General features: G+C 47.7%; 12 protein-coding genes across 12 annotated transcripts; 4 read left to right on the top strand and 8 right to left on the bottom strand.

The window, feature by feature from the left end:
* Positions 1-428: 428 nt before the first annotated feature.
* On the bottom strand, positions 429-1,766 carry ERG9 (bifunctional farnesyl-diphosphate farnesyltransferase/squalene synthase; the record flags this gene model as incomplete). Its single annotated transcript, XM_024860343.1, has 1 exon — positions 429-1,766. The coding sequence occupies one exon, from the start codon at positions 1,764-1,766 to the stop codon at positions 429-431; it is 1,338 nt and encodes a 445-aa protein (XP_024711561.1).
* A 562-nt stretch (positions 1,767-2,328) lies between these two features.
* GTR1 (Rag GTPase) lies at positions 2,329-3,315 on the bottom strand (the record flags this gene model as incomplete). The annotated part of the gene is made up of 1 exon (XM_024860342.1): positions 2,329-3,315. One exon carries the CDS (start codon positions 3,313-3,315, stop codon positions 2,329-2,331), a length of 987 nt encoding a protein of 328 aa, XP_024711560.1.
* A 1,357-nt stretch (positions 3,316-4,672) lies between these two features.
* On the top strand, positions 4,673-5,333 carry C7M61_005029 (protein-S-isoprenylcysteine carboxyl O-methyltransferase; the record flags this gene model as incomplete). The annotated part of the gene is made up of 2 exons (XM_024860341.1): positions 4,673-5,280; positions 5,306-5,333. 2 exons carry the CDS (start codon positions 4,673-4,675, stop codon positions 5,331-5,333), a joined length of 636 nt encoding a protein of 211 aa, XP_024711559.1.
* Positions 5,334-5,363: 30 nt separating this feature from the next.
* FAD2 (Fad2p) lies at positions 5,364-6,605 on the bottom strand (the record flags this gene model as incomplete). The annotated part of the gene is made up of 1 exon (XM_024860340.1): positions 5,364-6,605. The coding sequence occupies one exon, from the start codon at positions 6,603-6,605 to the stop codon at positions 5,364-5,366; it is 1,242 nt and encodes a 413-aa protein (XP_024711558.1).
* A 3,350-nt stretch (positions 6,606-9,955) lies between these two features.
* YHM2 (Yhm2p) lies at positions 9,956-10,858 on the top strand (the record flags this gene model as incomplete). Its single annotated transcript, XM_024860339.1, has 1 exon — positions 9,956-10,858. One exon carries the CDS (start codon positions 9,956-9,958, stop codon positions 10,856-10,858), a length of 903 nt encoding a protein of 300 aa, XP_024711557.1.
* A 185-nt stretch (positions 10,859-11,043) lies between these two features.
* Positions 11,044-12,360, bottom strand: SLY41 (Sly41p; the record flags this gene model as incomplete). Its single annotated transcript, XM_024860338.1, has 1 exon — positions 11,044-12,360. One exon carries the CDS (start codon positions 12,358-12,360, stop codon positions 11,044-11,046), a length of 1,317 nt encoding a protein of 438 aa, XP_024711556.1.
* Positions 12,361-14,353: 1,993 nt separating this feature from the next.
* On the top strand, positions 14,354-16,288 carry NHX1 (bifunctional K:H/Na:H antiporter; the record flags this gene model as incomplete). The annotated part of the gene is made up of 1 exon (XM_024860337.1): positions 14,354-16,288. One exon carries the CDS (start codon positions 14,354-14,356, stop codon positions 16,286-16,288), a length of 1,935 nt encoding a protein of 644 aa, XP_024711555.1.
* Positions 16,289-16,339: 51 nt separating this feature from the next.
* On the bottom strand, positions 16,340-18,283 carry C7M61_005024 (uncharacterized protein; the record flags this gene model as incomplete). The annotated part of the gene is made up of 1 exon (XM_024860336.1): positions 16,340-18,283. One exon carries the CDS (start codon positions 18,281-18,283, stop codon positions 16,340-16,342), a length of 1,944 nt encoding a protein of 647 aa, XP_024711554.1.
* Positions 18,284-18,442: 159 nt separating this feature from the next.
* Positions 18,443-19,360, bottom strand: C7M61_005023 (mitochondrial 37S ribosomal protein PET123; the record flags this gene model as incomplete). Its single annotated transcript, XM_024860335.1, has 1 exon — positions 18,443-19,360. The coding sequence occupies one exon, from the start codon at positions 19,358-19,360 to the stop codon at positions 18,443-18,445; it is 918 nt and encodes a 305-aa protein (XP_024711553.1).
* A 75-nt stretch (positions 19,361-19,435) lies between these two features.
* C7M61_005022 (uncharacterized protein) lies at positions 19,436-21,121 on the bottom strand (the record flags this gene model as incomplete). The annotated part of the gene is made up of 1 exon (XM_024860334.1): positions 19,436-21,121. The coding sequence occupies one exon, from the start codon at positions 21,119-21,121 to the stop codon at positions 19,436-19,438; it is 1,686 nt and encodes a 561-aa protein (XP_024711552.1).
* A 757-nt stretch (positions 21,122-21,878) lies between these two features.
* Positions 21,879-24,007, top strand: PRP3 (U4/U6-U5 snRNP complex subunit; the record flags this gene model as incomplete). The annotated part of the gene is made up of 3 exons (XM_024860333.1): positions 21,879-23,237; positions 23,479-23,624; positions 23,980-24,007. The coding sequence occupies 3 exons, from the start codon at positions 21,879-21,881 to the stop codon at positions 24,005-24,007; spliced, it is 1,533 nt and encodes a 510-aa protein (XP_024711551.1).
* A 408-nt stretch (positions 24,008-24,415) lies between these two features.
* C7M61_005020 (zinc-binding dehydrogenase) lies at positions 24,416-25,450 on the bottom strand (the record flags this gene model as incomplete). Its single annotated transcript, XM_024860332.1, has 1 exon — positions 24,416-25,450. One exon carries the CDS (start codon positions 25,448-25,450, stop codon positions 24,416-24,418), a length of 1,035 nt encoding a protein of 344 aa, XP_024711550.1.
* Positions 25,451-27,713: the final 2,263 nt, after the last annotated feature.

Raw genomic sequence — 27,713 nt, 5'->3', positions numbered from 1 at the left:
TGTCCAGACTTCAACGCTTTCTAACAAAAACAGTCAATCAGTTGACACCTCTCAAAAGACCAGTGCGACTAACGTTCTGCTATATTGCTTTTTGTTTTCCCCTGAAGCCAAGCTTCGAATTTAGGTTTTGTGGCGTTGTTTACGGTAACTTTAGGGAAGAAGCTGCCGTGATTCCGATGACGCGATAAAAGACCAGATCTTTTGGAAATTGACCTGACAACAGTGGAAGATCTCTAGATCCTTATATTGTGCTCAAAAGAAGACAAGTATGATATTAAAGGGAAAGTAGTGTGTGCTTATCTACTCCTGTACGTCATGCCATCATGGATGGGATTACTACATAGCCGAGCCACACGGTACAGGACCGGAGACAATCGGAACCAAGGCACCAAGAAATCAACCTAGAAGAAAATTCAGCGTTAATCGTTTCAGTTGAGCACCCACCTCACAAAGGATACGAGCGCAATGAAGGCAGCCACAAGCAGCAAGTCACACATTGCTGTCTCTGAGCTGACCTGCTTGGCGATCTTCATGTCGAAATCACCACGTTTGAGAATGTTCTCTGCAATGGGCTTGGGCGCTCTTTCAGCACCAGCAGGCACAGCCTTGGGGCTGGGGTACATGTCCTCGCAAAACTGCTCAATCTCGCCGAGCTTGATGCCAAGTTTCAAGTAGTTGGGGTCCTTAACGTCCAGCTTTTTGTTGATAACGCGCACGTAGTGCTTGAAAATGTTCACCACATCTGGGAGCGTCCTGGAATTAAGAATGAGCTTGCATGTGGTTCCCTTTCTGATCTTCACATTACGCTCCAACACCTCTCTGTTGTTGAAAATCTCTGCCAAGGTGGCAATGGCCATCACCTGAGGAATGGCGCAGAAGTTGAAACTGGTGGATTCCGTGATCAATGACAAGTAGGTCAACACGTCAGTAACGTGGCCCAACGCGTTCAACACCAACTCGTTGATACAGTGCACGCCCAGTTCTCTCTCGCTCTCGTTCTTGTGGAAGTTAAATAAAGCATCAGTGTACTTGGACCAAATGTCTTTAGGGTAGAAGGACCGGCCGTCCTCCATGTCCTCGTGGTAGTCACGAATGATGTTGGTTTTCTGCAAAAACAAACCCATGCTCTCGGACAAGCGGTAATCTTCGGCTTGCACCTGCTTGTCGGCAAATCCTGCCAAAACCATCAAGTCAGACAAGCCCTCGCCGACCAAGCCAGCCACGTAGTGGCAGTACAAGTCAAAGTCAGCAACGGTAGCCACGCCATTCGTATTAAAGTTCTCGTCCACAATGTAGTCTGCCATACCGTTGCCCATCTTGAGTGTGATCTTCTTGACAATGTCCTGGTGCTCGGGCTTCAAGCGGTGGTACTCGGCCAAGATGGTGTCAAACTCCACCAACACGGCTCTGTCCTTCTCATCGGGCCCGCTGCCGGTGAAAGTGTAGTCCTTTGTGTTAAGCTTTTCGTGGAAGGTACGCAACAACGGCACCTTTATCAGCGGGTCGATCGTCATGTCATCCTCAATGGTGTCCAAAGCCCTTAGCACCAAGTAGAAGATCATGGTGGAATCACGCAACTCAGGGTGCAATTCCTTGATCACGGAAGCAAAGGACCTGGAAGTCGCGTCCAAAAGCTCGTAGGAACGTTTCAATGTCTGAGGAGACTCGGATAGATCGTGCGGGTGGGATGATTCCCTAAACAACTGAAGCTGCACCACCGCCTTGAGTTCGGTTGGGTGGGTAAGCAATTGAAGGAGTTTTCCCATGGTAGGCTATGTAAGTCAGCAGATAAAATGAAGGAATTCTTTCGCTAATCTGATAGCAAATGTGGTTCCACCGAGATGAGAGTGGAGGTTTTTTCTCAGCTTTTCTGACTTTTGATGTCGCGCTCGATACCAGCTATACGAGAGGAGCAGCGATAGCGGTGCGCAACACACAGGTCTAACCTAAGACGCTTCACGGAGCGTGTCTGTAGACAATAGTAATTTAAATTTCTTTTCGAAGACGGGGTTTTGATTGCATTACCGGATGAAGCTGGAAGGGTTGTTTATGAAGAAGCCGATTTTCGGACTAGGGTAGTGCTGTATTGTAGTGTTGTAGCGTCGTATCCCCCGAATTGGATCAGGGCAACTTCAACAAGGGGTAATTCCAAGGAGCCGGTCACGTAGACTATCAACGATTGCCGTAAACGTGTCAAAGATTGGAAATTATTGCCTTTTTTATGAATGGTTGTAAAGGTCCATATTGTTTCGAGTGCCAAGCAAGGAACCGAGGAAAGTTGAAGGAGCCAATATAGGGCTTTCCATTCAGATGGAAAAAACCCCACCTCTACTTTGTGTTCTCAATCTTCTCAAACCAATGACGGGCAGCCTTGATGTTTTCAAGAATGACAAGATCCTCGCGTGCATTCACGTAACTCTGTTCAGCCACACGATCCTTAAGCACAATCATAATGAATAAGTTATCTGTAAGCACGTCCACATAGAAGCTTGTGCCGTTAGAGCCGCGGATGACGAGGTTGTTGAAGCTTGTTCTCAATTTGGTGATCAGCTGCTTGTATGTTTTGATGATATTGGAAATTTTCTCGAAACGCTTGGGATCCAAGGAATCGACAGAGCCATTGAGAGGCCCGGAACGCTGGGTCTGTCGCTGGATTGAAGCCGTCGACGATATGACCAAAAACGTTGTTTTCTCGAAAAGAATGATCTCTTCAGCGTCCAACACCTCGTTGAACCGCAACAAGTTGGAGTGGAAGAGGTCCATATTGGGGAACAACAGGCACACAATCAGCGACCAGGCTTTGTACAAGGATTCGTCCCAGATGGAGGTGGGAAAACCCACGAGCTTGAACTGGTAAGGGTTCGAGATCTTTTGGAGCTTGTCCATCATAATCACAAACAACTCCTCTCTCTTGTCGATCTGGACCAAGTCCATCTTATGAAGCAAAACAAAGATTTTGGCATCAGGACTGAACTTCTGCAAATTCGTAAGCGACTTGACAAAGATATCAATGTCCTTGTTGATCAGCTTCAGCTCCACGTCGAACACATGTATAAGCACCTGCACCATTTTGAAAATATGGTCCTTCTGTGTCGTGAAGTAGTTGTCCATAAACACGTCTTGTCCTCCACAATCCCACAAATTAAGCGTCATGTTTCCCAAAAACCGAAGGTGAGAGTGTTCCACATCAATAGTGGCACCCAAACGCCTGGTGTCAAAAGCGGAGTAGTTGGAGAAAATGATGGAACGCATGGACGACTTTCCCGAGCCGGAACGGCCCATAAGAAGGAGCTTTTTTCGGGAAGACAGCGACATTGGAACGGTTTCTATGGCTTCTAGTAGTTGCGATGGTTAGACACTGCTTGATAAGCGGTTTGGCGAGTGCACCCGTACACCACGGAAACGGCACCCAAGAGCCGTGTAAGGTGGGGCACTGGAGGGGGTGGATTAAATGGGTTTTTTGATTTTTGAATTATTGGAGGGTGTGTTTTTGATGGTTGCGGTTTAAGAAAGTTGTTTGTAGAGGAGGTAGGGATGTTTGTTTATCTGTTGATTAGGGTACCTTGAGGCGAGGACTTACCGGCAGTTTCGGCGTTTAGAGGCGACGATGAATGAAGGGGATTTGGTTTGATTTGCAATTGAATGAGAAGAATGTTTATAGTTTTTTTTTATGGAAGAAGCATGGATTTGGAGTATCGCACGGAACCTTCACGATGCATGGAATATCCGGAAATGTCCAATTTGCAACCGGGCCCAACCCGCTGTTTAGTAGGTTACAATGAACATTCAATGATTTTCGTAGATTTTAAAATTAATTTATGTCTTGAAACAGGGGAGAGGGAGCAAATCCACAATCGCCAGTGATACACTTGAACATAGATTCTAACCAATCTAGAGTGAATATAGTTTTGCCAATACCAATGAACTTTGAAATAAGACCTTTTTAAAGGCTCAATTGCCTTTATGTAACCAAGAATAGCTCAATGTCTTTTCATCGTTGGCTTTAGCTCCAAGTAGCAAAGCGAACTTACCTTAGCTGATATACGATTCTGGGTATTACGCAGCCAGTGATGGTACGCTTTTACCTGCCCTCTAGACTAAAAATATCAATGCCTTCACATCGCTTGACTCTGATCTCATGGAAGTCAAAATATCCAAAAATACACTCGTTGCTGGAAAACTTCCCTCTCGCGGCTTAGCAGATACGCATGGGCTGCTAATAATACCTGTCAATGAGAAGCACAAAACGCCGCTTTCCACGGACTCACCGCCGATTCTCCGTCCGCTGTGGAGAAAAAACCAACCAATAGAAACAAAAAAAATAAGCGAACAATCCAAAAGATCTAAAAACGTCAAACTGTTTAAATCCCCAAATCACACGTGGATCCCCTCCTTCAGCCTTCCAGGGTCCTGCCTCGCGACCTTCTTTCGCTTATGTCAATACGCGCCAATCCTTTCTTTTTTCTCCGATAAGACTCCATTCTTCCTATCCACATTGAGAACTTACCCCATTCGGGATCTGAATCCAAAGGCTTTTTGATAAAACTGTTATTTTACGTTCTGGGCCACCGACCCCTTTAGATCAGTATCCAGCATCCAACATCATTTAGCATCTCATCATCCATCACCTCCAGCATTACACAATCAGCATCCAGCATTATATCAGCATAAAATGTACTCAGGTTACGACCCCAAGGCGGTTCGTCTCCACGTGGTGGCAGGCAAAGCTTTCCTCCTAGGTATAGTCTTCACAATTGCACTCCTATACTTGGTGCTTTCGGGGTCTTCTTTGGGCAATAGAGTCGCCTTGTACACCCTCATGAATACCGTCTTTTACATGCTGGAGTTCCTTACCACGGCGATTTTCAACACGGAGAACGTGGACGATGATCTGTTTATCCTCAATGACATTGAACTCCACGCTGTCCACGCTGTCTCCATGATAGAAACGTGGCTTTTGCATCGGTACTGGAAGTTCAACCTGACCTTCTTCTGGATAGGCCTCAGCGTGTTGCTTTTCGGCCAGTTTTGCAGAACGTACGCCATGTACCTGGCCGGCACGTCCTTCCACCATTACGTCCAGAAAGAGCGTTCCCAAAAGCACGTTTTGGTCGAAACCGGTATCTACAGCTTGTCAAGGCATCCCAGCTACTTTGGCTTTTTCTGGTGGTTCGTAGGAAGCCAGCTTCTCCTACAGAATGCCTTCACGTTGTTGGTTGGTGCATGGAAGCTCCAGCGGTTCTTTGAAGCCCGCATCGCCTATGAAGAACAGTACCTAGAGTCCTTCTTTGGCGACAAGTACAAGGCCTACAGACGGCGCACGCCCACATTGATACCCGGTATAGCATAATTCTATCTATTATCTACTTCTTGGGGTCGACACCGAACCCGTTCACGTTTCTGTACATCATCACACCATCGTCACCGTCCACGTATTGGCACATTCTGGCGGACTTCCACAAGGACTTCCACATGCTCTCGTCCGAATGCTGGTAGTGGTGGCCCATCACCTTCTTGATGGCCTCAGAAGCCTCACGGGCGTTGTAGAAGGGAATTCTCGAGCAGTAGTGGTGCAACACGTGGGTCTCGATGATGTCGTGGAAAATGTACTTACCGACAAAGCCGAATTCACGGTCAATGGTGGCAGCAGCGCCTCTGGCAAAGTTCCACTGGTGGGCCTCGTAGTGGGGCATCTTGGGGTCCAGGTGCTGAAGGAACGTAATGAACACCAACCAGTGGTTAACGAAAAGGTAAGGAATGGCCCAGTGGACGAGAACGTTGAAAGCGCCAAAGTTCTTGTACCAAGTGTACAACACCAAAGCCTGGGTCAAGACGCCAATGTCACTCATGACAATGTACCAGTAGTCTCTCTTCTCAAAGATGGCGGAACTAGGGTTGAAGTGGTTCATGCCCCAAGCAGAGTTGGCAACCTTCTGGCCAGTCACGTTGGTGAAAAGGTACATGATCCAACCGCCCAACTGCTGGCCCAACAAGTGGCCCAACGAGTAGATGGGAGAGTCACTGGCAATCTCCTCAAGCGAGTGAGCGTGGTGCTTGTTCATGAAAGTCTCCTTGGTGTGAGGCACGAAGACCATGTCTCTGTCCAAGTGGCCGGTGGCCTTGTGGTGCTTACCGTGGGAGAACTTCCACGAGAAGTAAGGCACAAACCAGTACGAGTGAAGGACCCAGCCGACAGTGTCATTGACCCAGGTGTAGTCGGAAAAGGCAGAGTGACCACACTCGTGGGCCAAGACCCACAAACCCGTGCCGAAAAGACCCTGGACGTACGTGTAAAAAGCCCACGCAGCGAAACGGAGCCCCGAGTAAGGCAAAAGGTGGATGTAGTTCTGTGCAACGTACCCAAAAGCAGTCATACACGCAATGTCTCTAAAGACATACCACATGGACTCAGCGAGACGTCTCTCGTAGCAGTGGGAGGGAATGGCCCTGAGGATATCCTTGATGGAGTAGTCTGGAGCCTCAAAGGTGTTACCATAGGTGTCGATGGCGGTGGCCTTCAGGGAGAAGGAAGCCACGTTTCCCTTTTTGGAAACGGAGGCAGAACCGAAGGAGGCGCCCAGAGTGGACGCTAACGTACTGGACATTTTTGGAAAGAGTGAATTCGAAAAAATCGGATATTAGAAAATGCGTGGGCAGCGCGGACATATATAGTGAGGAAAAAGAAATGCAAACCGTTTGGTCCCACGCAGTAAAAAAGAAGAGTACAAGCAGGACGCCACAGAATACAGGCACGGCTGGGGGAAAAGATTGTTCTTTTAGGGGAGGGTTTAAATTCGGTTGAATGGAGGCGTTCGAGGGGTTTGTTATTTTTGATGTTTAGGGGCCCCACACCTCTCTTAACCGGATGCGCCAACGGTGTCTCCTACCTAAGGCATTATTTCTGGAAAGCAGGAACCTGAAACGAAAGCCAAAAACCACTTTTCCTCCACCCCCCTATTGCTGTTTCAGATTCAAACCGTTGTGGCAGATCGGTGGCTTCTTTCCGTATCAGGGTATCTGTACCTGCTTGGCAGCCCATGTGCGAATGAGCCGCTGACAGTATAACAAAGGGCCATTTACGGAATGCTTTATTGGTGGAAAATCACGAGGATCAGCGCCAGGGTCTGGTTTTTGCAAAATCAAGTTATCTATAAAATCGGCACACCTTCGAAACAGCCGTGGTGGCTGGAACCTGGCGCCTCGTTGATCTACTGAGGGGAGGGTGGAATGAAATTTCACCGTGACTGTGAAACCTGAGCGACATAGTTGAAATTGTACGAAGATAAATAAGGTTGATGGGATTGTCAGGGTGACAGGACCTAGACGATGCATGAAGGCACAGGCTTCTACGCTGATTTCAGGTTTCTTGGATTTCAAGGCTGGAATATTGTATAGAGGGGTTCATGTAAAACGGCTAAATCTGAAGAGTTCGCTTGGCACGGCCGCCTGGCCTGTACTATGGGCGTTGAAGACTTTTCTTTTTCACCTCTGCAAGAGAAGTCAACGCACTTGAGTAGCACATGCTCCGATGAGATGCCGGCCGAGTGAAAATTCTTTTTGTGGACGGTGAGATTTTCGGGTTTTCTGATACCACTTAAACTTTTGGAGTTGCCTGCTGCAATTGGACTTTCCTATTTGTCACAGGTATACTTACTCCATCTGTCGTTTTCCCAAAAATGGACCTTCACATTGAAACGCATCAACGTATCAAATTGAAGTTGGCTGCACTGTGTACAGGAGCGCTTTTTCATGCACCTCTCTTATCCGGATTTTGCACCCAATAATCTGATCCTCGAGGCCAACGAAGTCCCATGCGGCTCAATGTTGGGACCTGAATCCGCAACGGTGGGTTCCAGCCGATACTATTAGGATTCGTTTAGGAATGTCCTGATTTTTTCGGACGTTGCAGATTTCCCATTGTTCCCGGTTATGTCCGCATTGGGAATTGTCGGAACGGTACACGTCGCCATCGACAAGGCTTTGAATTTTCAGGCACCTCACCTGGCAACGAAGAGCAGCACTATCAATTCGATCGGGGGAGGTTTTGAACGATTGGGTTATTGAAAATTGAATAATTTTTGATCAATTTAGGTTTAAATAGGGGTGATCTTCTTCTGGGGTTGGGACTTTGGCATGGTGTTGGGTCTCTGAGGCGTTGGGCTGATTGCCTGATTCAGACGCAACTTTTCGTGATACGTTTCTCGATTGGGATATAGAGCTGTAGACGAGCTGTATGTTTATATTGAGGCTGTTCTCCTGAGAAGGTGTCAAGCAGATCGTGCTTCTTTTTGGCTTGATTAGATGGAATGCTGGTAACGTTGCTGTAATGAGATATGGAGCAATTGAGCTGCTGGAAATGGGATTTGTAAGTGAATTGTTGTCTTAATGTCTTGGAATAACGTTTCCTGCTCGGGGATTGGTTAAGCTTAAAGAAACTTTAATTCCAAGGAACACCACATTAAGCGAGCTACATTTGTCATCCTCACCAGCTAGAATCAATTGAATCCAATAAGTAATATCTTGTGGACTTTTTCACTAAGCAACGTTTAGTCTGGCCTCTTTTTCAGCTTGATTTGATATAGGCCCAACGGTCACTTCCCATATCCATAGACAGCCCATTTCCAGCATATCAACTATCCATCCACCGTTATTCCATCCTTTATTTTTCTTTTTTGACTGATTTCTCTTCATGAGAGTAAAAATTAGATCTATATAGAAACAACCTACAGGGAGATCTTATTATACTCAACTACTCGACACTCAGGTCAGTTTCCCGAACATCTTGCCGTGTTTCTCAACCCATCGGACATATCTGTCTGATGGTCTTCAACTGACTTATCAGAAGGGCGGAAGAATGGCACCCTCTTCCCTCATCGGTGCCTATATGTAATTTTCACCTTCTTCACAAACGCTCATCTTTTTAATGTAGCCCAGCTTCAGGATTATCTTCGTTATAGACAGATCTTGACCGAAAGCCCGAGGGAAGTCAGTTCTGGGAAAATATCAACGAACATATGCGTGATCCTAGGCTCAACGAACCACGAAACAAGCCAGTAACGAGGAACTTGTTGAACGTGTCAATGAGACTTACAGCCTTTCAGCTGAGGAACTTGGAATCTTTCGTGCTGTATCTTGCAAAGAGCCAAAATATTCAAATGTGTCTCTTGGGGCTTCCATACCGTTAAACAGCACTGGTGTCTCTATCACTAACATATACCAATTTTTCATCAAAAACCCATCTTCCATTACACTTCTTCTAATGGTGCCTCCAGACGTACGTTGCCTAAAATCAGTATACTGCCCCGCCGGCTGGAGGGCCTCCGTCCGGGACGTCCCGGGAAAGCCTAACCCATAATCCAGCCCTAAACTCCCCATCCAAGGTCATCAACTTGCTGAATTCCGCCAAAACGGACTTTTCCACGTTCTCCCAAAAGGAAGTCAGATTCCGTAAATTTCCTTCTATCTACCCCTCCATCCACAATCTATCTTCTATCGCTCCGCGACCGGATGCACGATGCACTGTACCCCAGAGACCCCAGATCGATCCCGGCCACGTCGGGGCGATTTGACAGGTTTTGCGGAAAATCAGCGACTTGTTGAATTTTAAAGCTTTTTATGTAAAAATTATGCTTTTTTTGTAATCCACATCAACTTTCACGATTCTCCAGCCTATGGGGCGGAAATCACAGGGCTCACGGCGCTCCGTTACCGCAGTCGCACACCGCCAATGAGTCACCCACGGCTTTTCAACACAAACATCAAAAAGAAAAAAAACGACTTATTCCACGAAAATCACCACGCCTTCAATGGCAGACCAGCCCCCTTTCAGAGTCAAAAAACCCAAAAGCGAACGACTTCTCCCGCGGTGACTCCCACCCTGAATTCGCCGGGGCGCGCATACTCCACAAGCGATAACAGAGCGTTGATTTTTTTTTTTTTTTTTTCACCAACCACCATGTCAGAGAAAATCGAAAAAAAGCCAATCAACTTCTCCAACATCCTTCTCGGAGCCGGTCTCAACATGGCCGAGGCCACCACGTTGGGCCAGCCTTTGGAGGTGGTGAAAACCACCATGGCTGCTAACAGAAACATCTCCCTTTTGCAGGCCACCAAGCTTGTTTGGTCCAGAGGCGGCGTCAAGGGTTTCTACCAGGGCTTGATTCCCTGGGCCTGGATCGAGGCCTCCACCAAGGGTGCCGTTTTGCTTTTCGTTTCTGCTGAGGCGGAGTACAGATTCAGAACCTTGGGTCTCAACTCGTTCCTTTCTGGTATGGGTGGAGGTGTCACTGGTGGTGTGGCCCAGGCGTACCTTACCATGGGTTTCTGCACGTGTATGAAGACTGTTGAAATCACCAGATCCAAGCAGGCTGCCGTGGCGGGTGCTCCTCAGCAGACCACTTTCCAGGTTTTCAAGGAGATCTTCAACAAAGAGGGTATCAGAGGTATCAACAAGGGTGTGAATGCCGTGGCCATCAGACAAATGACCAATTGGGGTTCTCGTTTCGGTTTGTCCCGTTTGGCCGAGGAGGGTATTCGTAACGTTACTGGTAAGGGTAAGGACGACAAGTTGAACGCTGTGGAGAAGATCGCTGCTTCTACTTTGGGTGGTGGTTTGTCTGCCTGGAACCAGCCTATCGAGGTTATCCGTGTTGAGATGCAATCCAAGACCAACGACCCCAACAGACCCAAGAACTTGGGTGTTATGAGTACCGCGAAGTACATTTACCTGAACAACGGTATCAAGGGTTTGTACAGAGGTGTGGCCCCACGTATCGGTTTGGGTGTGTGGCAGACGGTGTTCATGGTTGCCTTTGGTGATATCTTCAAGAAGATGTTGAACGCTGACGGCGGCCACTAGGTGGACGGTACAACGGCAGTCCATTATAAAACTATATATTCAATCATTACTGATACATTTGGAGGTAAGTGTAGCAATTATGATAATTGAGCTGAAAAGCTGTTAATGGAGATTTTGGCCTACAAGGTGCCACCGGGAAAGATATATTAATAAATATGCTGGATGCTGATTAACTGTGGGCGAGTTTACTGCTTGTGGGTCATGCCCCACTTGTCGTAGCAGTACAAGCCGGCAATGGTGAGGAGAACACCGTAGCTCTGGTATCCGACAAAGCTGAAGGAGCCCTCCCACACAAAGGCAAACATGATAACGACAATACGCTTCATGATGTTTGCAATGGAGTAGTTGATGGGTGAAATGGTGCCAAGAAGCTGGAATGCAAGAAGCGACTGTAAAAAGTGGGAGACACCGTTCAACACCACCAACGAAGCAAGCGAAAGTGATACCTGACTGAGCGAGAACACCTCATTGCGGAGCTCAGAAAGGATGTAGATGGGCATGGTGAATAGGAAACCAATGACGGAGCAGAAAAGCAAGATGGTCAACTTGTCGAGCTTCTTTTCTCCGCCAGCCTTGTATGACGGGAGAGACGTGGTCTCATCCTGACTCTTGACGGTCAAGCGCTGCTTGGCAAAGATGTTTTGGGAGACAAAGATCAACATGGAAACGAAAGCGTAGGCCAAGCCGGAGAAGTAGCCAGGGGCGGCGTTCAAGTTCTTGGGCTTGTAGCATGTGAGCATGATGCCAAAGATCAACGGAAGCAACGTGACGTAGGTGACGGTCCTGAACTTCGTGCGGAGAAGAACTCTGTAGATGAGAACCGTGGAAATAGGAGACAAGGACTTGATCGTGTGCACAAGAGACACTGGTATCATGGAGGTGGCCTTGTGACTGGTGATGTGACCCAAGAACTGGAAAATGCCCATGGGCAAAGTTGTGGCGATGATAAAGCTGTTGGGGGTGAGGAACTTGACCACAGAGCGGTCCAAAGCATGCAAATTAGGGATGGAGGCCTTGGGGAAATGAGAAGCCCACTGAGGCGACATGGAAAGCACGGAAAAGAGCGCCACGCAGAGGAACGCGTTCAACAAGAACTGAAACTGCGTCAACGTCACCGGGTACGAGAAGCGCAGGAGAATCGCCTTGGTGGAGTTGTTGCTGACGATGGAGAAACCGTACCACAAGGCACACAAGGACACCACCTTCACGTCGACTTCGGGAGCCCACGCGGCCCAGCCGGTTTTGGGAGCCACCTGGGCGTCTAGACTGACGGTGCTGGTGTTTGCCGAAAGGAAAAACCCGTCCCTTCTTTCCGCCACCGGGGTGGATGCGTTGGAGGCAGGTGGTGTGATCTGTTGATAGGAGGCCAACGGGCTTCTAAGAGCCTTTGGGTGATTTAGCTGGAAGATGTTGGTTGTGGAGGCATTTGGGTTTATCTGGGACGTTCTCTGTGGGTACGGGTATCTGTGGATATCCTCCACTGAATGGTTAACACTTAGCATTTTGGGTGGGACGTGGTGGATGTGATTTGGGATGGAATTTATGTTGAGGTGTCGATTTTGAGTTTATTTGGGTTTTGTGTTCTCAAGATCGGGATGGAAAGTGCTGCCTTTTAAAAAACCCCGTTTGTGCTATTCACGAAACGAGTTTTGCTAGGTGGTGACGCAGAGGAAAGAGTTGCTCTTTTATGCCTGGCTTTTTACGCATTTGTTTTGCGATGCAAGCCAGGCGAAGCAGGCGCTGGCCAACGTGTGCGCTGTGTGCAGGAAAATAATATCTGGAGACGATACGAGGTCGATGAGGTGATGAAATTGGGAAGGATTTTTTTCATTTTGTGGGATTTTGGAAAAGGGGTTTTGTGGTGGTCTCATTGAAAAAAGAAATTGCAGTTGTCGATGTTTTTCTCTTATATCTTTAAAAACGCAAGGTAGGGGCTGCTCTGAAACGCCGACCTTCCTCTTTTGATACTGCTTAAGCCGCTGAATTACGGGGTCCCGTTTCCAGCGTAAAAAGCTTAAAGTATATGGTACGGTTTACCTTTTTGCTATTTTTAGAAAAATTTCAGGGCTCAAGGTGGCCGCTTACGCGCTGAAAGTGTCACTGCTGCGGCTCTTCTTTTGACGTGTCGATCGCTGGAAAGTGGTTGTAAAGATGTGCTTTTCTTTTTTGGAATTTACCTTTTTCCTCCGCTAGGCTCGGGCACGGCTGCTTGCTCCAAAGCCTCTTTTGTTTATCTTTGAAATTCATCTTTTTTTTTGCCAATCGGCTTAGAAAGCGGTCAGCGTAATGCCGCCCGACTTATTCTCATCCCACTGGATCGGGAAAATGTAGAATCAGGGGCCAGCAGGGGGCATGGCTGCAAATGTGGCTCTTTGTTCGTGATATTTGTGATCGTTACTTTTTGGAAATAAAGTTAGCTGGCAGGTTTCCAAGCTTATTGTCTAAATTGACGCCTATTGTTCGGATTTGCAAGCAGCAGCCAGCACTGCGGCTGTTTGGATGTTACACTCTTCATTGTGGATAAGACAATGAGATTTGGATTTTGACGATCGGCCAGGAACGGGGAGTCAGAGGAAGGGTGTCAGGGAGGATATTTTAGAAATTGCTTTGGTGGGAGGAATATGAAGATGGACATTGGTAGGCAGATTGGTGAGCCAGGGTGCTATGGTCTCGTGACACTTAAATGAGGCGGTGGACTGGAATGTGCTTATTCCTTCCTGATGAGAATCCTTCTTTTTCTTATCGTGTAGCCCCTTTGTGCTTCAATGGGCGTAGATAGAGACACTGCTTTTGGGCCTACACCTGTCATACTATGCCCGATAGAGTAGAAGAAGAGATAAGTGGTAGAATAGCAACCTTTGCAAATTCTCCATTGTTCCTCTATCAATTGAACGATTGCCTCTCGTGGAAACGTAAATAGCCTCGGCATCAGTATATTGCAACTTGTTAATACCATCAAGCAGCGAGGTATGAATGTCCAACTAGAGCACACCACCCATCAATTACCAGCTATCAGTCAAAATTCAACATTTCATAAATCCATGTTCAGTTTTCTCATCCCATTGGCCAGTAAATCCTCAACACCTCCCTGATCACACCAAAGTGGTCCGCATCTGAGACAACCGCCCACTCCAAAATGGCAAAGAATTAAAAATCACCTTCAATTTGAAACAAAACCCGAGATTCAAAAATCCCCATTTCCAAAAATCCCCCGTCCAACGTCCCATCTCCATAATCCCTCTTCATTGGCTCGTGAAAAGCTTATCGGTGTTGATGCACTCCATCAAAAACGCCAGCATCCACCTACCCAAATCCACACAAAATCCACAAAAGTAATACTTTCAAAACTCCAAAATCCTTCTAAACCCTTCAGTGTCCCCAAAAATCCATACACCTTGACCCAACCCTCCCCAATCCAGCCGTTATCCATCCTCCTACTTCTTCTGTCCTGCAGATCGCTGCGATCCGATAGCTCCAACTACTCTTATCCGTGAAATGCTAGCCACTTTAGCCGCCTTTGTGGCCAAGCAGGCGGTTGTCGAAGGTGCAAAAGTGCTTCTAGGAAGGGAGATCCCCGATGAAGACGAAATTCCCGATGTCACGACGCCCGACCCCGAGGAAGATGCCGATCCGGTAACAGAGGAGATGTTTTCGCTGTGGGCGCTATTCATCCTTCTATTTCTTCTATGCCTGGCGTTGTGGCTGTCTTACTACCTTCAGCAAAGAAGGATCAAGGCCATTCACGAAACGGTCTTGTCGATTTTCTACGGAATGGTGGTGGGGTTGATTATTAGAGTCGCTCCCGGGCACTATATCCAAGATGCCGTGAAGTTCAAGTCCGGCTACTTCTTTAACATCCTTTTGCCGCCCATTATCCTCAATTCGGGCTATGAACTACATCAGGCAAATTTTTTCCGAAACATCGGCTCCATCTTGACCTTCGCTATCCCTGGAACGTTTATATCTGCCTTGGTTCTTGGCGTGATCTTGTACATTTGGACAGCATTGGGCGTGGACGGCGTCAGGCTTGAGTTTGTTGATACTTTGGCCGTGGGCGCTACCTTATCGGCTACTGATCCCGTCACAATTTTGTCGATTTTCAATGCCTACAAGGTGGACCCTAAGCTTTACACGATCATTTTCGGCGAGTCGCTTTTGAACGACGCCATTTCCATTGTCATGTTCGAAACGTGTCAGAAGTTTCACGGCAAGAAAGTCACGTTCTCCTCGTTCTTCGAAGGTGTGGCCTTGTTCTTGATGACATTCACCATATCCACTTTCATTGGCATTGCCATCGGTATTATCGTCGCCTTGATCTTGAAACACTCCCACATCCGCCGCTACCCGCAAATCGAAACATGCTTGGTTTTGCTTTTCGCCTACCAGTCGTATTTCTTCTCGAACGGTGCTCACATGTCCGGTATTGTCTCGTTGCTTTTCTGCGGTATCACTTTGAAACACTACGCCTACTTCAACATGTCGAGACGCACGCAAATCGCCACAAAGTACATTTTCCAGTTCCTTGCCCAGCTATCAGAGAACTTCATCTTCATTTACTTGGGCTTGTCGTTGTTCACTGAGGTTGAGTTGGTGTTCAAGCCCTTGTTGATTATCGTCACCTTCATCTCGATCTGTATCGCCAGATGGTGCGCTGTGTTCCCTCTCTCGAGACTCTTGAACTTCTTGTACCGCTCAAGATTCGAGCGTTTCAGCAGAAACACCGTCATGTCTGGCGGAATCCTGTCGCAGTCCCAACCCGAGGATATCAGCCATTCTTACCAAATGATGATTTTCTGGGCCGGCTTGAGAGGAGCTGTCGGTGTGGCATTGGCTTTGGGTATTCAGGGTGAGGCTAAATGGGCCCTTCTAGCCACAGTCTTGGTGGTGGTGGTGCTTACTGTCATCTTTTTCGGAGGCACTACCGCTTCTATGCTCGAGATCTTGGGCATCAAGGTCGGATGCGTCGAGGAAAACGATTCAGACGACGAGTTCGATATTGAAGCTCCTCGTGTGACCCTTGATTCAACCACAAACGTGAATCTCATGGGCAGCAGACGCTATGGAAACGGCACATACTCAGACACCAACACCAGCACAAACTACAGAAACACAAGCAACACCAGTCTCCCGTACATCAAGGGATCGAGCCATAGCTCGCGGAATAACTCCAACCCAGAACTACCCACCCTTGACGATGATTTGAATGGTAGTGATGCTGACGATGTTTTCAATGCTGGTACTAGAAACCCCGATACTGCTCATGCCACTACCGCTGCAATTGCTCAGCAACAGACGAACGGACTCTTGGGTGCTTTCCTCAGTGCCGAGGAGCACGCCAAGTGGTTTACAAAATTCGACGAAGAGGTGTTGAAGCCGGTGCTTCTTGACAAATCGCCAGGCCAACGTGACAACGACGAATCAAACGTATAACCCTCAACGTCATTTCAAAATACAACTCACCAAAATATACATGTTATTAAATTAGTAATACAAATCAGAAGACTCCTTTTCCTTCTGCTGCTGGGCGATCGAGGCGTCAATGACCCACTTGGCGAGCTTGAACGCACGCGACGATAACAGCAAATCGTTGAGCTTGTAGTTGTACTTGACGCAAAGCTGGAAAAACTCCTGAATCGTCAAGTCGTGCAAGAGAGCCACAAGGTGGTGCTTGGTGGCTTGCTCGTTTTCTCTTTGTTCCGCTGTGAGGTATATCGATGCTGGCAAAATGTCAGTATAATTGGCGCATGCTCTGATGGGTCTCTCCAAAAGATTCAACACCTCACTGATGTGGGCGCCGGTGACGGTGTTGTTGCGATCCTCCTCCACAGCATGGATCAAAATGCCCAGAAGGGCGATGACGGCATTGCCGTAGTTCACTGGGTTCACCACCCGCGACTCAGTGTCTTTTTTAAGGGTGATTCTGAAGAAAACACCAATGCTAGAGTCAAGCAACTCGTTGCGATACTCGGTGTAGTACTTCTGGAGCAAAGCAAGCTTGTTGGTGACTGTTTGAGGTCTCGGTCTGGACGCTTGGGGGTTGAGGTAACCAGACAAGAACTTCTGCGCGGGAACGATGATTTGAGCCACAACAAGCTTGCCCAAAGAATGCTTTTCGAGTCTGGTGATGAAGGATGACTTGGCCGCAGGCTCTTCGTACCGCCTGAGAGGACTGGATGAAGCATCAACCATCGGCTGAGTAGTGTCAGCACTAGCATTGAAGGAATTACCGAAAAGGAACGAGTCCTTGTTTTCTTCTATAGTTTCCTCTGGCTTGACAGGCTGGCTGCCTCTAAGGGCGTTCATGTCCGACTGAGATCTGTAGTTGACTCTGGATGACGTTTCCTTGATCACCAAGGCACACTCGTCAAGGATAGCAGGCCAAACAAAGCCGGCCACGGAATGAGCGCTGTAGATGTCTTTTCTTCTCTTGACGCCCTCTGGGTCGTTGGTGGTGGCGATGTAGGCCAATTCCTGGAATGCGGTCAATCTAGCGATCTGGGTTTCAGGTTCAACGTCACGGAGACACAGAAGAAGCGAGCTCACAGGGTCTTCGCTGTAGCTGCTGATTGGCTTCTTTCCGTCCAAGCATCCAATGGTGGAGTAGGTGTCGTACACGTGGTTCACGACTTCCCAAAGGAAAAACACAACAAACGACACAAACGACACATTGAAAAGGGTACGGATGCCAATGTGGAACCGGGGCACCGACAGGTCCAAGCCAAGCACGGCAAACACCATCCAGTTGATTTTGTAAATAACCAGGCGAATTACCCAGTAGACCACTGGTGATGAGATCAAAGTCACCGAGTTGAAAAGCACAGCATGACCCACAAGCGCAGGTGCTTTAGAAAATAACACCAGGTCTGGCTTAACGTGATTCACGCCGTACCTGAACAGAAGCCTGTTCCGCTGAAACACAATGTGCTGAAGAGTGTAGGCCAATGCAACAAAGTAAGCATGGAACCAGAAGAACACCCACTCGTCATTGATGGCCGGTCTTTTCCGGAACTCCTTCGCCACCACACTGTACTTAGACCACAAGGGCAATTGTGCCATGAAAAGACCATACAAAACAAAAGCAGACGCCGTATAGTAGGCCAAACTAATAAGGTATCGACGACTGAAAACGCTTCTAGCCAACTGCCGAGCCAATGTTTTGTTGGTTGTGTAAGAAACAGTGGAATTGCCGTTTCGGCAAATTTTGACAAGGTAAAGTCCACCATAGATCAAGGGAGCTCGGAAGGTAAGCGTGTAAACTATGTTTCTGAAGATGCTCATGTATGGAAAGGCCAAAATGGCGCTGGCGGCGAGGGCCAAAAGAAACGAAATTTTGTTCCAGTAGCGTAATCGTTTTTCATAGACTTTGCTGAAGTAGTACTGGTACGAATTCACCCGCTTAGGCGGGGCTTTTATTGAACCAGACATGTTGATGAAGATATTAGGGCAGTGAGGGAAGTAGTATGGTGGGATTATATACAGGAAACACAGGTAGATTCACTATAATTTCACTATTATCTACATGTGCCAGCTCCTTCGTTTGTGTTTTCGGCTTTGCCGCTATGTACATTATTCCCCTTCTCTTCCTCATGCATCCTTGTTGAGCTCCGCATGGGCATCGCGACGCAACTTCTCGTTCTCTCCACTCAAGGTGTCTCTGACAGTTTGGAGACCTGGCTGGCCGTCGATCTCGCCAAATGCGGCATCCTTGACAGCACGCTCGTTGGTCTTGGTGTTGGCGTAAACATTACTGTAGCCAAAGAGCTTGTCCTCGACCAAGTGCTCGTTGCTCTCGAACTGGCCAACCTTCACTTCGAAGGCCTCACGGATGGCCTCGCTCAACTCCTCCTCGGTAGTGATGAAGCTTCCAGCAGCGTGGTACAACTCCAAGAGCTCGGTGGCACGGGCCTCCTGAACCTTCAATTCTTCCACTCTTCTGTTCAAGGCTCTCTGCTCCTCCTTGATGGCCTTCTCCTCAGGGGTCCTCTGTCTCATGATTGGGCCCTTAAGGTAAGAGTCGATGGTGGGCAAGGTCAACTTGGTGGCCTCGCTGTCCTCGTGCTGCTTGTCTTCAGCCTTGTGCTGCTCCTCCAACTCGTGCTTTCTGGCCTTGAGCTGTTCTAGCTTCTCCAAACGCTTGGCCTCCGTCAAGTAGGCATCACGCAAATGCTCTTTTCTGATCTGGTCTCTCTTGTAAGCCCATAATGCGTCGCCTTCTAGCTTACTGACGTCCACATTGGGTTCTCTCTCGACTCTTTTGCGAATAAGCTCCTCAACAGGAACAATTTTCTTGGGTTTAGGCACACGAGAAACACGACGGCCGTCCACCTTTGGTGGTGTGACGCCCTTGGCGTAACCCTGTTCTAGTTTAGCCTCTTTCTCCTTCACGTAGTCTGGAGGTGGCATGATGGGGTTCTTGAAAATGGGACGCAACTTGGGCAATATACCCGACTTGCCGCCGTATTTGAGCGTGCCTTTGCCCAAAGCCAAAGATGTAGGATGCATGGTATTAGGTGGTTAGGCTTGGTGATGTTCGAATCGTATTGAGAAAACTTTTGTATGGAGGGCGTGCGCATACCACTACTCTCTGCCCCAGGTCTCATAGACTGCTGTCAGTGGAGCCTTTCCGATTTTTTTGTTGCCCACTTGATCTTCAAATAATTTGAAAAGTAGCAATTTTTTATCTTCTTCCGCTAAGGTGGCGTTTTCTTGGTAATATTCGATTAGCCTGCGTGGTGTCTGGAAATGGGCCTGGATCACCACTGCTTTTTCTAGTGAGATACCTCGCACCAGCATAAGCATGAGGATGAACATTTCCTTCACAGTCATCATATCGGATTTTGAAAGAACGGCTTGATATGTTGGAAAAGTGTGAACACATTCGTATTTCGTCGGTCTTTTTTCGAAGTTTTTCCGAAAGTCTTGTAGGATCTCGGAGTATTCAGCTTGGTTCTCCACAGATAACGGTCTGAGCACTAATAGGCGGGTTTTGGCGTACCGATTTTTGAGGATATTGGTCATTGCAACGACCCAATCGACAATATCGTCGGACTTTCTGAAACGCTCGAAGTATAAATTAGACACCGTGATCACCATCGAGATGGCGGTTTGAATGGCATTTTTCATTTCCAAGATGCGGTCCATATCGCAAAGGCCACCTTCCTCCACAACGTAGTAGACATTGTTGAGCGCTGATTTTTGAAGACGATTTTTCTGTTCCACAAAACGGCCGTCCTTGATGGACATGGCCAAATCGTCGATTCTCTTACGCTCACAGACGTAGTTGAGGACGGCTTCCTTCTTGGTATGCTTATTTCGAGCGATCCACAAGATATCACCGACGGAAAGGGCTCTCACGTCACAGGATATATTATGGTTGGCCACACGTTTCTGGAAGAAATCTCGTTCTCCCTGGGAACGCATCTCTCGTGTGTCAAAGAGAACAGCCACCTCGAAATCCTCCGGGTTCCATATATCGTAGGGGACACCATCGAACACTTTTTTGGCAGTGTCGTGAGCTTTTCTTCGTAGCGGACTAGACGAAGGCTCGAAAAAGAGCTGTGTCAGATCAGGCGTGACCCTGACTCCGTTATCAAAGCTCAAATCCACCGTTGGAGCCGGTGAAGAGTGGATGTTCTCCTGCTGCATGATCACCCGAGCCATTGCGACGCCAGTTTCCGTCAAAATATAAAGTTTAGGAGCTCTTCCCACACATTCCACCAATTCTCGGTTCAAAAGCGTTTTCACGCCGTCCCAGGCAGAATAGAAGTCTCGAGCAGCAGGATTGGCGGTGAATGAAGAATCACAGTATTCTGAGGCACTAGCGATGATGTCTTCCTTTCGTAGGCCTTTTTGGGATCCGTTGTTTTTATGCAATGCTATGAGGATCGCCCAGGAGCCCGAGCGTCGTTTGGGCACCCACAGGCTTCTTCGTTTGGGTTTCTTCTTTGTGGTTTCGTCGTCGATCTCATGAGCTCTTTTCCCGCCTTCTCTCTCCTCCAAGAACGACGAAAATCCTTCCGGAAAGTCCACACCCTCCTCCTGGCAGTGCTTTTTCAATTTGCCACACAAAAACTCAAACGTCTTCTGACCCACACAACTAATCTGTCGTAGCTGTTTCCCATTTTCAATAGGATCCGGATGACTTTTCACCTTGTCATGTGCCTTGCTGTAAGCGAACCCGAGCTTCAGGCCCTTTTTGGTAAGCTCAGCCGCCTGGACCTCGAGCCATCCCGCAAATAGCAGATTGAGGTCTAGAGAAGCCATAGTGTTGATACTGGTCTGCACGCGCGTTACCCCAGATGATGAGGTAGGACGTGAAAAACAACAAAGAGACGGGTTTGGCAATTTAGTGGGAGAGGTGGAAGAAATGGATCTGGATTGGATCAGACTGTATGGGTTTTGGCTGACGGTGTAATTTGTCGTTTGGCTTGTGATATGGTGTATACGGTTTAGCTTATGGTGGAGAGTAGCCAGTGGTGTTTTTCAAGGTGAAGTGGGTATTTCCATTCGGATGGATGTTCTTGTTTTAAATGCGTTTTCAATTAAGATGTTTGACTGATTTCTGAAAATTTGTACCTTTTGCATTCTAATAACATTCGATGATTTGACATGCAAGGTGAGAAATGGCTGCGAAACACAGAACGCCCCACTAATGATTAGGAGAACGATAACATGAGTGCAAGATTAATAATAAATGATAGCAAACAAACAATCTGTTTTTGGTGAAGAAAACAACTGCCCTCCTTGAAGAGCCCAAACCATTGTCTAGTATCAAAATGGACGTCCGTTCCTCCCAATTGACCAGTCTTTCACTAGTACGCTACATCACCTAACAAGCGTTAAATAGACAACAACAGGCAAACTGAAGAACATCAAGTACCCAATATGCTGCACCAAGTTCAAAAACGTTTTAACAAAATCAAAAAACGCAATATATTGTTTGACCACCATCAGGCTCTTCCTACTACTCATTTGCAACCGTTCTGCCTGCACGCCATCGCAAATACAACATCTTCTTCTGATGCCTCCATCACTGGGTGCCAATTGGCGACTGCAGCTACCTCGTGGAAAGCGGCGTCTTGATTTTGACGACGAGCCTACAAAGGACAAAAAAAGGGAGGTCAAACCGCCAAGCAAGTCCCAGCCAAACATCACCATCAACAACACAAATACACCTTCAAGTTCAGGAAGTCAGAGCAGACAACACGACAGAGCTCCACTAAGCAAATCATCTACTTCACAAAAAGACCAGAAAAACGACGGGCCTCGACTGGGTCTCAATACAGAGGTTCACCCTCTTTTGAGAGACCTAGCTGCTGTTCCTCAGGCCCAAGGTGGACCCAAAAAGCCACGAAGCATCTTTGACCCCGCGTCACTCAATCCTTACTTAAACCAAACTGCTGCCGGAGCTCTGACCCATAGACCCAGGCCGCTTTCGCTCAATCCACAGGGAAAGTACGTCGCACAAGGTGACCAGCTACGAGAGAAGCTCAAGAAAGAAGTAGCAGAGGAGAAGCGGAAAAACGAACTAGCCAGCAAGAACCTTCTCCCTGACGAAAATATCGGTGAACAGCTATACAAGCCCCAATGGCCTCCGTTGATCGAATCGTGGGATAGACCGTTTCTCCAGAAGAGGCTGTACGACGAGTTCAAGGGCGAGTTTGTTTACGATTCCGAAGAGGCGCCTGTTTCCATCTATATCCAGCATCCTGTCCCTGTGTACGTGAACCGGACAGAGGTGGAGCTGGCGTTGCATCTTACGAAGAAGGAAATGAAGAGGAAGAGAAGAAACGAAAGACTAGCCAGGCACAAGGAGAAGCAAGACCGTATCAAGCTTGGTCTAGACCCACCTCCGCCTCCAAAAGTGAAGCTTTCGAACTTGATGAATGTGCTCACCAACGAGGCCATCAAGGACCCCACTGGAGTCGAGATGAAGGTGCGACAGCAAGTCGAAGAGAGACATCGTCAGCACATGAAAGTCAACGAAGAAAGACAATTGACGCAGGAACAACGCCACGAAAAGATACACCAGAGGCACGAGCGGGACTTGAGCCGAGGGGTCTTCACCACGGTGTATCGAGTCGACAAGATGGACTCCAAACAGCAGTACAAGGTGGACATCAACGCAAAGCAGATGGAGCTCCACGGGATGGTTTTGTTCAATCCCCGCTTCAACTTGGTCATCGTCGAAGGAGGCGAAAAAGCAATCAAGTTCTATAGAAGACTCATGACTTCACGTATTGACTGGGATTCGCAGCCAAACGGATCTCCGTGCGAAGTGGTCTGGGAGGGTCAATTGCGCCACCTCTCCTTTAAAAAATGGTCACGCATGTACACGTCGTCCGACGAGGAGGCCACAACGTTGCTAGCCCGATTTGGAGTAGAAAACTACTGGCGTGAAGCAGCGACGGTATAAGGTATGGGCTTACACACACACACAAACACCCGTACACCTCCACACTAGCCCCACTGACCAACAGAACTTGCTCCACGCTCGGAGAGCTCACTAACTTCTTCCAAACAAAATGGGCGCAGAATACAAAATCTTTGGCAAGCCAGTGAAGCCTCATGTGGTATGTTGCAAATGCAATTGAGTCGGTTCCAGACAAAACTAACGTTAGCTTTCCCTTATCACCCTCGGTGCCGTTGTGGGCATAGCCGTGTGGCCAGGTCAAAAGAAGGCCAAGCAGGAGGTTGTGGACCAGACTACCAAGGGTCCCAAGCCTGGCGACAAAGACGAGGAGTTCGATTTCCAGAAGATCATCAAGTATGTATTGCAATTATGGCGCAATTGGCCGTTACTAACCGCAGCGATTTCACCAAGGATGAGAAATAGTCCGTGTATAACAATGAACATTGCACAAGAGAGCTTATGGGACAAGAGTCGATTGACTGAAATGTAGAGTTGACAGTTGACATGAAGGGGCCGACGAGATTGATACTGGGTACGTGGGTGTGTTGATGAATCAGACTGGTGTGAGCGGATAAGCCGGACCAGTTTGGAGACACATTTTAAAGTGGAGCTAAACTTTAATTACGAGCAGGGCCCGTAGTGCTTGCATTGGGCTTATGAAACACTATGAGCAAGCAAAGCTGGGTGGACAATTGACTGGACTAATAAGCATGGAGTACTTCAAAGGAGTCCAATAAGCGTGTTAGTTTTGGAATTGTGGAAATCGTGAGTCTAGCTGTGTTCTTTGACAGTCTGTGACTGAGTTGTTGGCAAAGTTGATGTGCAAGGTGCAAAGGGATTGTATCGGAAAGCAAGTAAATAAGTTAGAGAGCTGGATCTATACAGCTTAAAAGATTCTTGAAATGTAAGACCAAACAATTAAGCATGCAAGATCTTGGTCTCCACAGCTTATTATACCTATGCACGTCGGCTATACCAAGCAACAGTGAAAGTCCAGGAACGTGGATTCATGAATCATTTTTCGAATATCCCGCTAGCTCTACAGATTGCGATACTGAGCAATCGGCAATTATTGCCAAAACGACTTTCATTCCCCTGGGGTCCCTGCCCATTCTATACTTACACTGTCCAGAAACGTCGAGCACTTACAACTTCTGTTTCTGAGGGGGCACCATCACCACTCTTCCAACCACTTCTCCACGCTCCAATTTTTCCATCCATTGAGGTAACTCCTCCATAGGAGCCTCCTTGACAACAGGGTTCAACAAGCCCCGCGAGATCCAGTCAAAGATCTCCAACTGCTCGGCAGACGTGCCTCCGAAATTGTAGTGGATAGTCACGTCACGTCTCGAGAGATCGTAGTTAGGCAACATCAACTTCGAGTTGCCCATGCCCACCACGACAATGTGTCCGTACATGCCGACATACTCAGCACACTCAGCTGCGGTAGCCTGGTATCCGACAAAGTCGAAACAGACATCAAACGTCTCAACACCGCCTAATTCTTCGGTATCCGTGTAGAATTCGTGAGCGCCGGAGTCCAAGGCGAGTTTTTCATTCGAGCCCTTCTTGTCGATACACACAATGTGGCAGCCGTAGTTTCTCAAGACCTGAAGGGCATTGAGACCCAATCCGCCAGCACCAAATACCAACACCTTAGCTGTAGGCGTGAGCACATGGCGAACCTTCTTGATGGCGTGGAACGGTGTCAAAATGGCATCAGAGGCCAGTGCCGCCTGGGCAAAGGACACGTTATCAGGGATCGGGAGCAAACAGCGCAACTGCTTGATGACAAGGTATTCCTGGAAGCCACCGTCACTCATGATACCGTAGCCACCAGTAGCGTTGGGACACTGGTTGTCCTTACCGGTACGACAGTTAGGGCACATACCACAAGCCATTCCGATCAACAAGGCGTATCTGGCGCCGATTTCGAAACCCAGATCCTCGAGAGCCAGGCCCACCTCGGCAATAGTACCACAGACCTCGTGGCCCATCACCATACGGTCCATTGGAGGAGACTGGGCCATAAGGATATGGAGATCGGAGTGGCAGATTCCGGCAGCTGTGATCTTGAGCAACACCTCATTGGGTCCTGGCGTGGGAATGGGGCAATTATCCCAGCGCTGGATGGTTTTCTTCCCTCTTTCGAATCCGTAGCAGGTCTGTGTAGCTGGCATTGTGCGTTGGCGTTTTTCGAGGGGATGCTCCTTTTATATACTCGGCACCGGACATAGGATTTTGGCCCCCGCATTTCGCAACCGGGTTCGATGGACTTCAGAATCCGGGGTAAAAAAGGGCTTTTCTCGGGGTATTTTCGGAAATAACGAGATCTCTTGCTGTTTCCAGTATGGTGAGTGGAATTCGCCAGGGTAGGCCGGGCTCCCAACACGGTGATAGGAGATACCGGAAAAATGAGGTTTTCTCCGAGCATGGCCAAGAGGCTTGAGTTGTGGAGTGGAGATGTTGAAAATTTTCACAATGACGTCGGTCAAGTAGATGGTGTTAAGTGGATTTGAAGTAGTCTGAGGTTATGTCGAGTTTTATGCAGCTGGTTTAGTGCGTTCGATGGATCGTGGATCGTATTGTTCTCTAGGCTTAGTATGTAGCACAAAGTGAAAAGTTACAGAGGGCAGGTTTTTGTGAGATGGATTGGAAATATTATGGGCTTAGTCTGAGGAGGTGGAGTCAGGAATTAAGAAAATGTCAGGATAATATAAATGTGGGGGCTTGTGATGGAAATAAGTCTATAGCTCTGATCTCGGACTTGGAGTCTATAAGGAGTGGTCTGCAGGACCTCCAGTCTGACTTCTTTGAAGGTGGAGGAAGTGGAGCCAGCAGGTTACTAAAAATTGGGTTTTCTGTATCGTTGCTTTCAGAACGAGCTTAATGGTTTTGACCTTCAGTTCATTGTCGGGAATCCAAAGACATGGCCTGAAGTGAGGTGAGAAGGAATGCAAGGTTGGCGATGGAGAAACAGACCCAGTTACCAGAATTGAATTTGATATGAACGTACCTTTCTGAGTCATTATAAACTGGATTCAGTAGCTCAGATGCTGCTTTATTGTGGGTATATTACGAAAAATCGTCAAACACCGTAATAGCGATGGTGAGGGTATCAATTTTGCAACCGTGTAGAAATTTCAATGAGGCTTGTTGTAGAGATCCATCAAGAACTCATCAATTTGAACGCTGAAAAGTGGTCAAGACAATGACGTAGTTTCTACCTTCTGTGCTGATAACGGAAATGCTTTAGCGTCCTGACAACTTATGAGTATGTGTTGACCATCAACCTACAAGGGAGGGACTACCGCAGGCATTTTCCATTGTACTTAGCGACCAATGTGAGGGCGCTGTTTTGTGGAACCACATTCTGAAAAACTCGTCTAGCGATGGATCGTTAACTTAAAGGCCATGTAGCTTTTCTCGAGGGCTTAAGTGTTCGAGGAATCATTGAAATATGCCCTGAATTTGGTCACTTAAAGCGTTGTCTCAGAGTTCGTGGATACATATCCCGTTGGTCGGTGCCGTATCACGATATGGACAAGAATTACACGATGTTTTCATCAAACCCTACTATAGAACCCTGAGTTAAATCACATCTCATCCCTGAGACACCCAGGGAGGGGAATAGATGACCGTTGACGGGTTACATACATCACCACAATGTCCAACCCCGACTAGTTGATAATTTCCTTTTTCAAGTAATTACTGTTTGGTAGCCGTGTCTGCCATCTTTACACATTTCTCAAATCTAAACAACTTCCTGTTTTGATGAACCCCGTGTCTCAACTGTACCTCCAATACACTTTATCAGATACGAGCCACGGGCTTCGAAGATCCAAATGAAGAAATCACGTTCAGCGACATTCCGCAAGCAAGCATAGACAAACGCTGCAAACAGAGCAAAACGGGTCCTTCACCGAATCAATTATCTTGCCCAAACAGGCAAATCGTCAACACGTCCACGAACACGTCTGGGCGTCGCGTTCACCGCGTTGCACGGATATTCGAGAAAACAGAAAATAAAGGTGAATTTTTTGAACTTAAATAAAGCTCGAAAGTAACTGACCACGAGAATCTCCTGAAAATTTGAAAATCAGCGGTTTTGGGACACTCGGGACGCATCGTATTGTTTGTTGATGTCTTATCTGACACAGGACGTTTTGCACCCAGGCAGGACACACAAACAACCTGTGTCCAACTTCACTCCGATCCGGAGCCGCCACAGACTGATAAGGCAAGCGACATTTCACCCTGAAAGTGAACAAAGAAGATGTGGAATTCCCATGATCTGTGGTAGTGGTGGACTTTTGAAGGTGGGATCAAAAGTGTACTTGGATTAGCTTAAGAAGGGGATCTATAGTCAACGGGGCAATCTGGAAAAAGGTTATTGGTCAGAAATGCGTTTAGAGGTCTTCCCCGTCTTTCAGAGCTCTCATG

This window comes from Candidozyma pseudohaemuli (genome assembly GCF_003013735.1).
Source record: "Candidozyma pseudohaemuli strain B12108 chromosome Unknown scaffold00020, whole genome shotgun sequence".
Lineage (NCBI taxonomy): Eukaryota > Fungi > Ascomycota > Pichiomycetes > Serinales > Metschnikowiaceae > Candidozyma > Candidozyma pseudohaemuli.
This window is presented reverse-complemented; position numbering and strand designations above follow the sequence as displayed.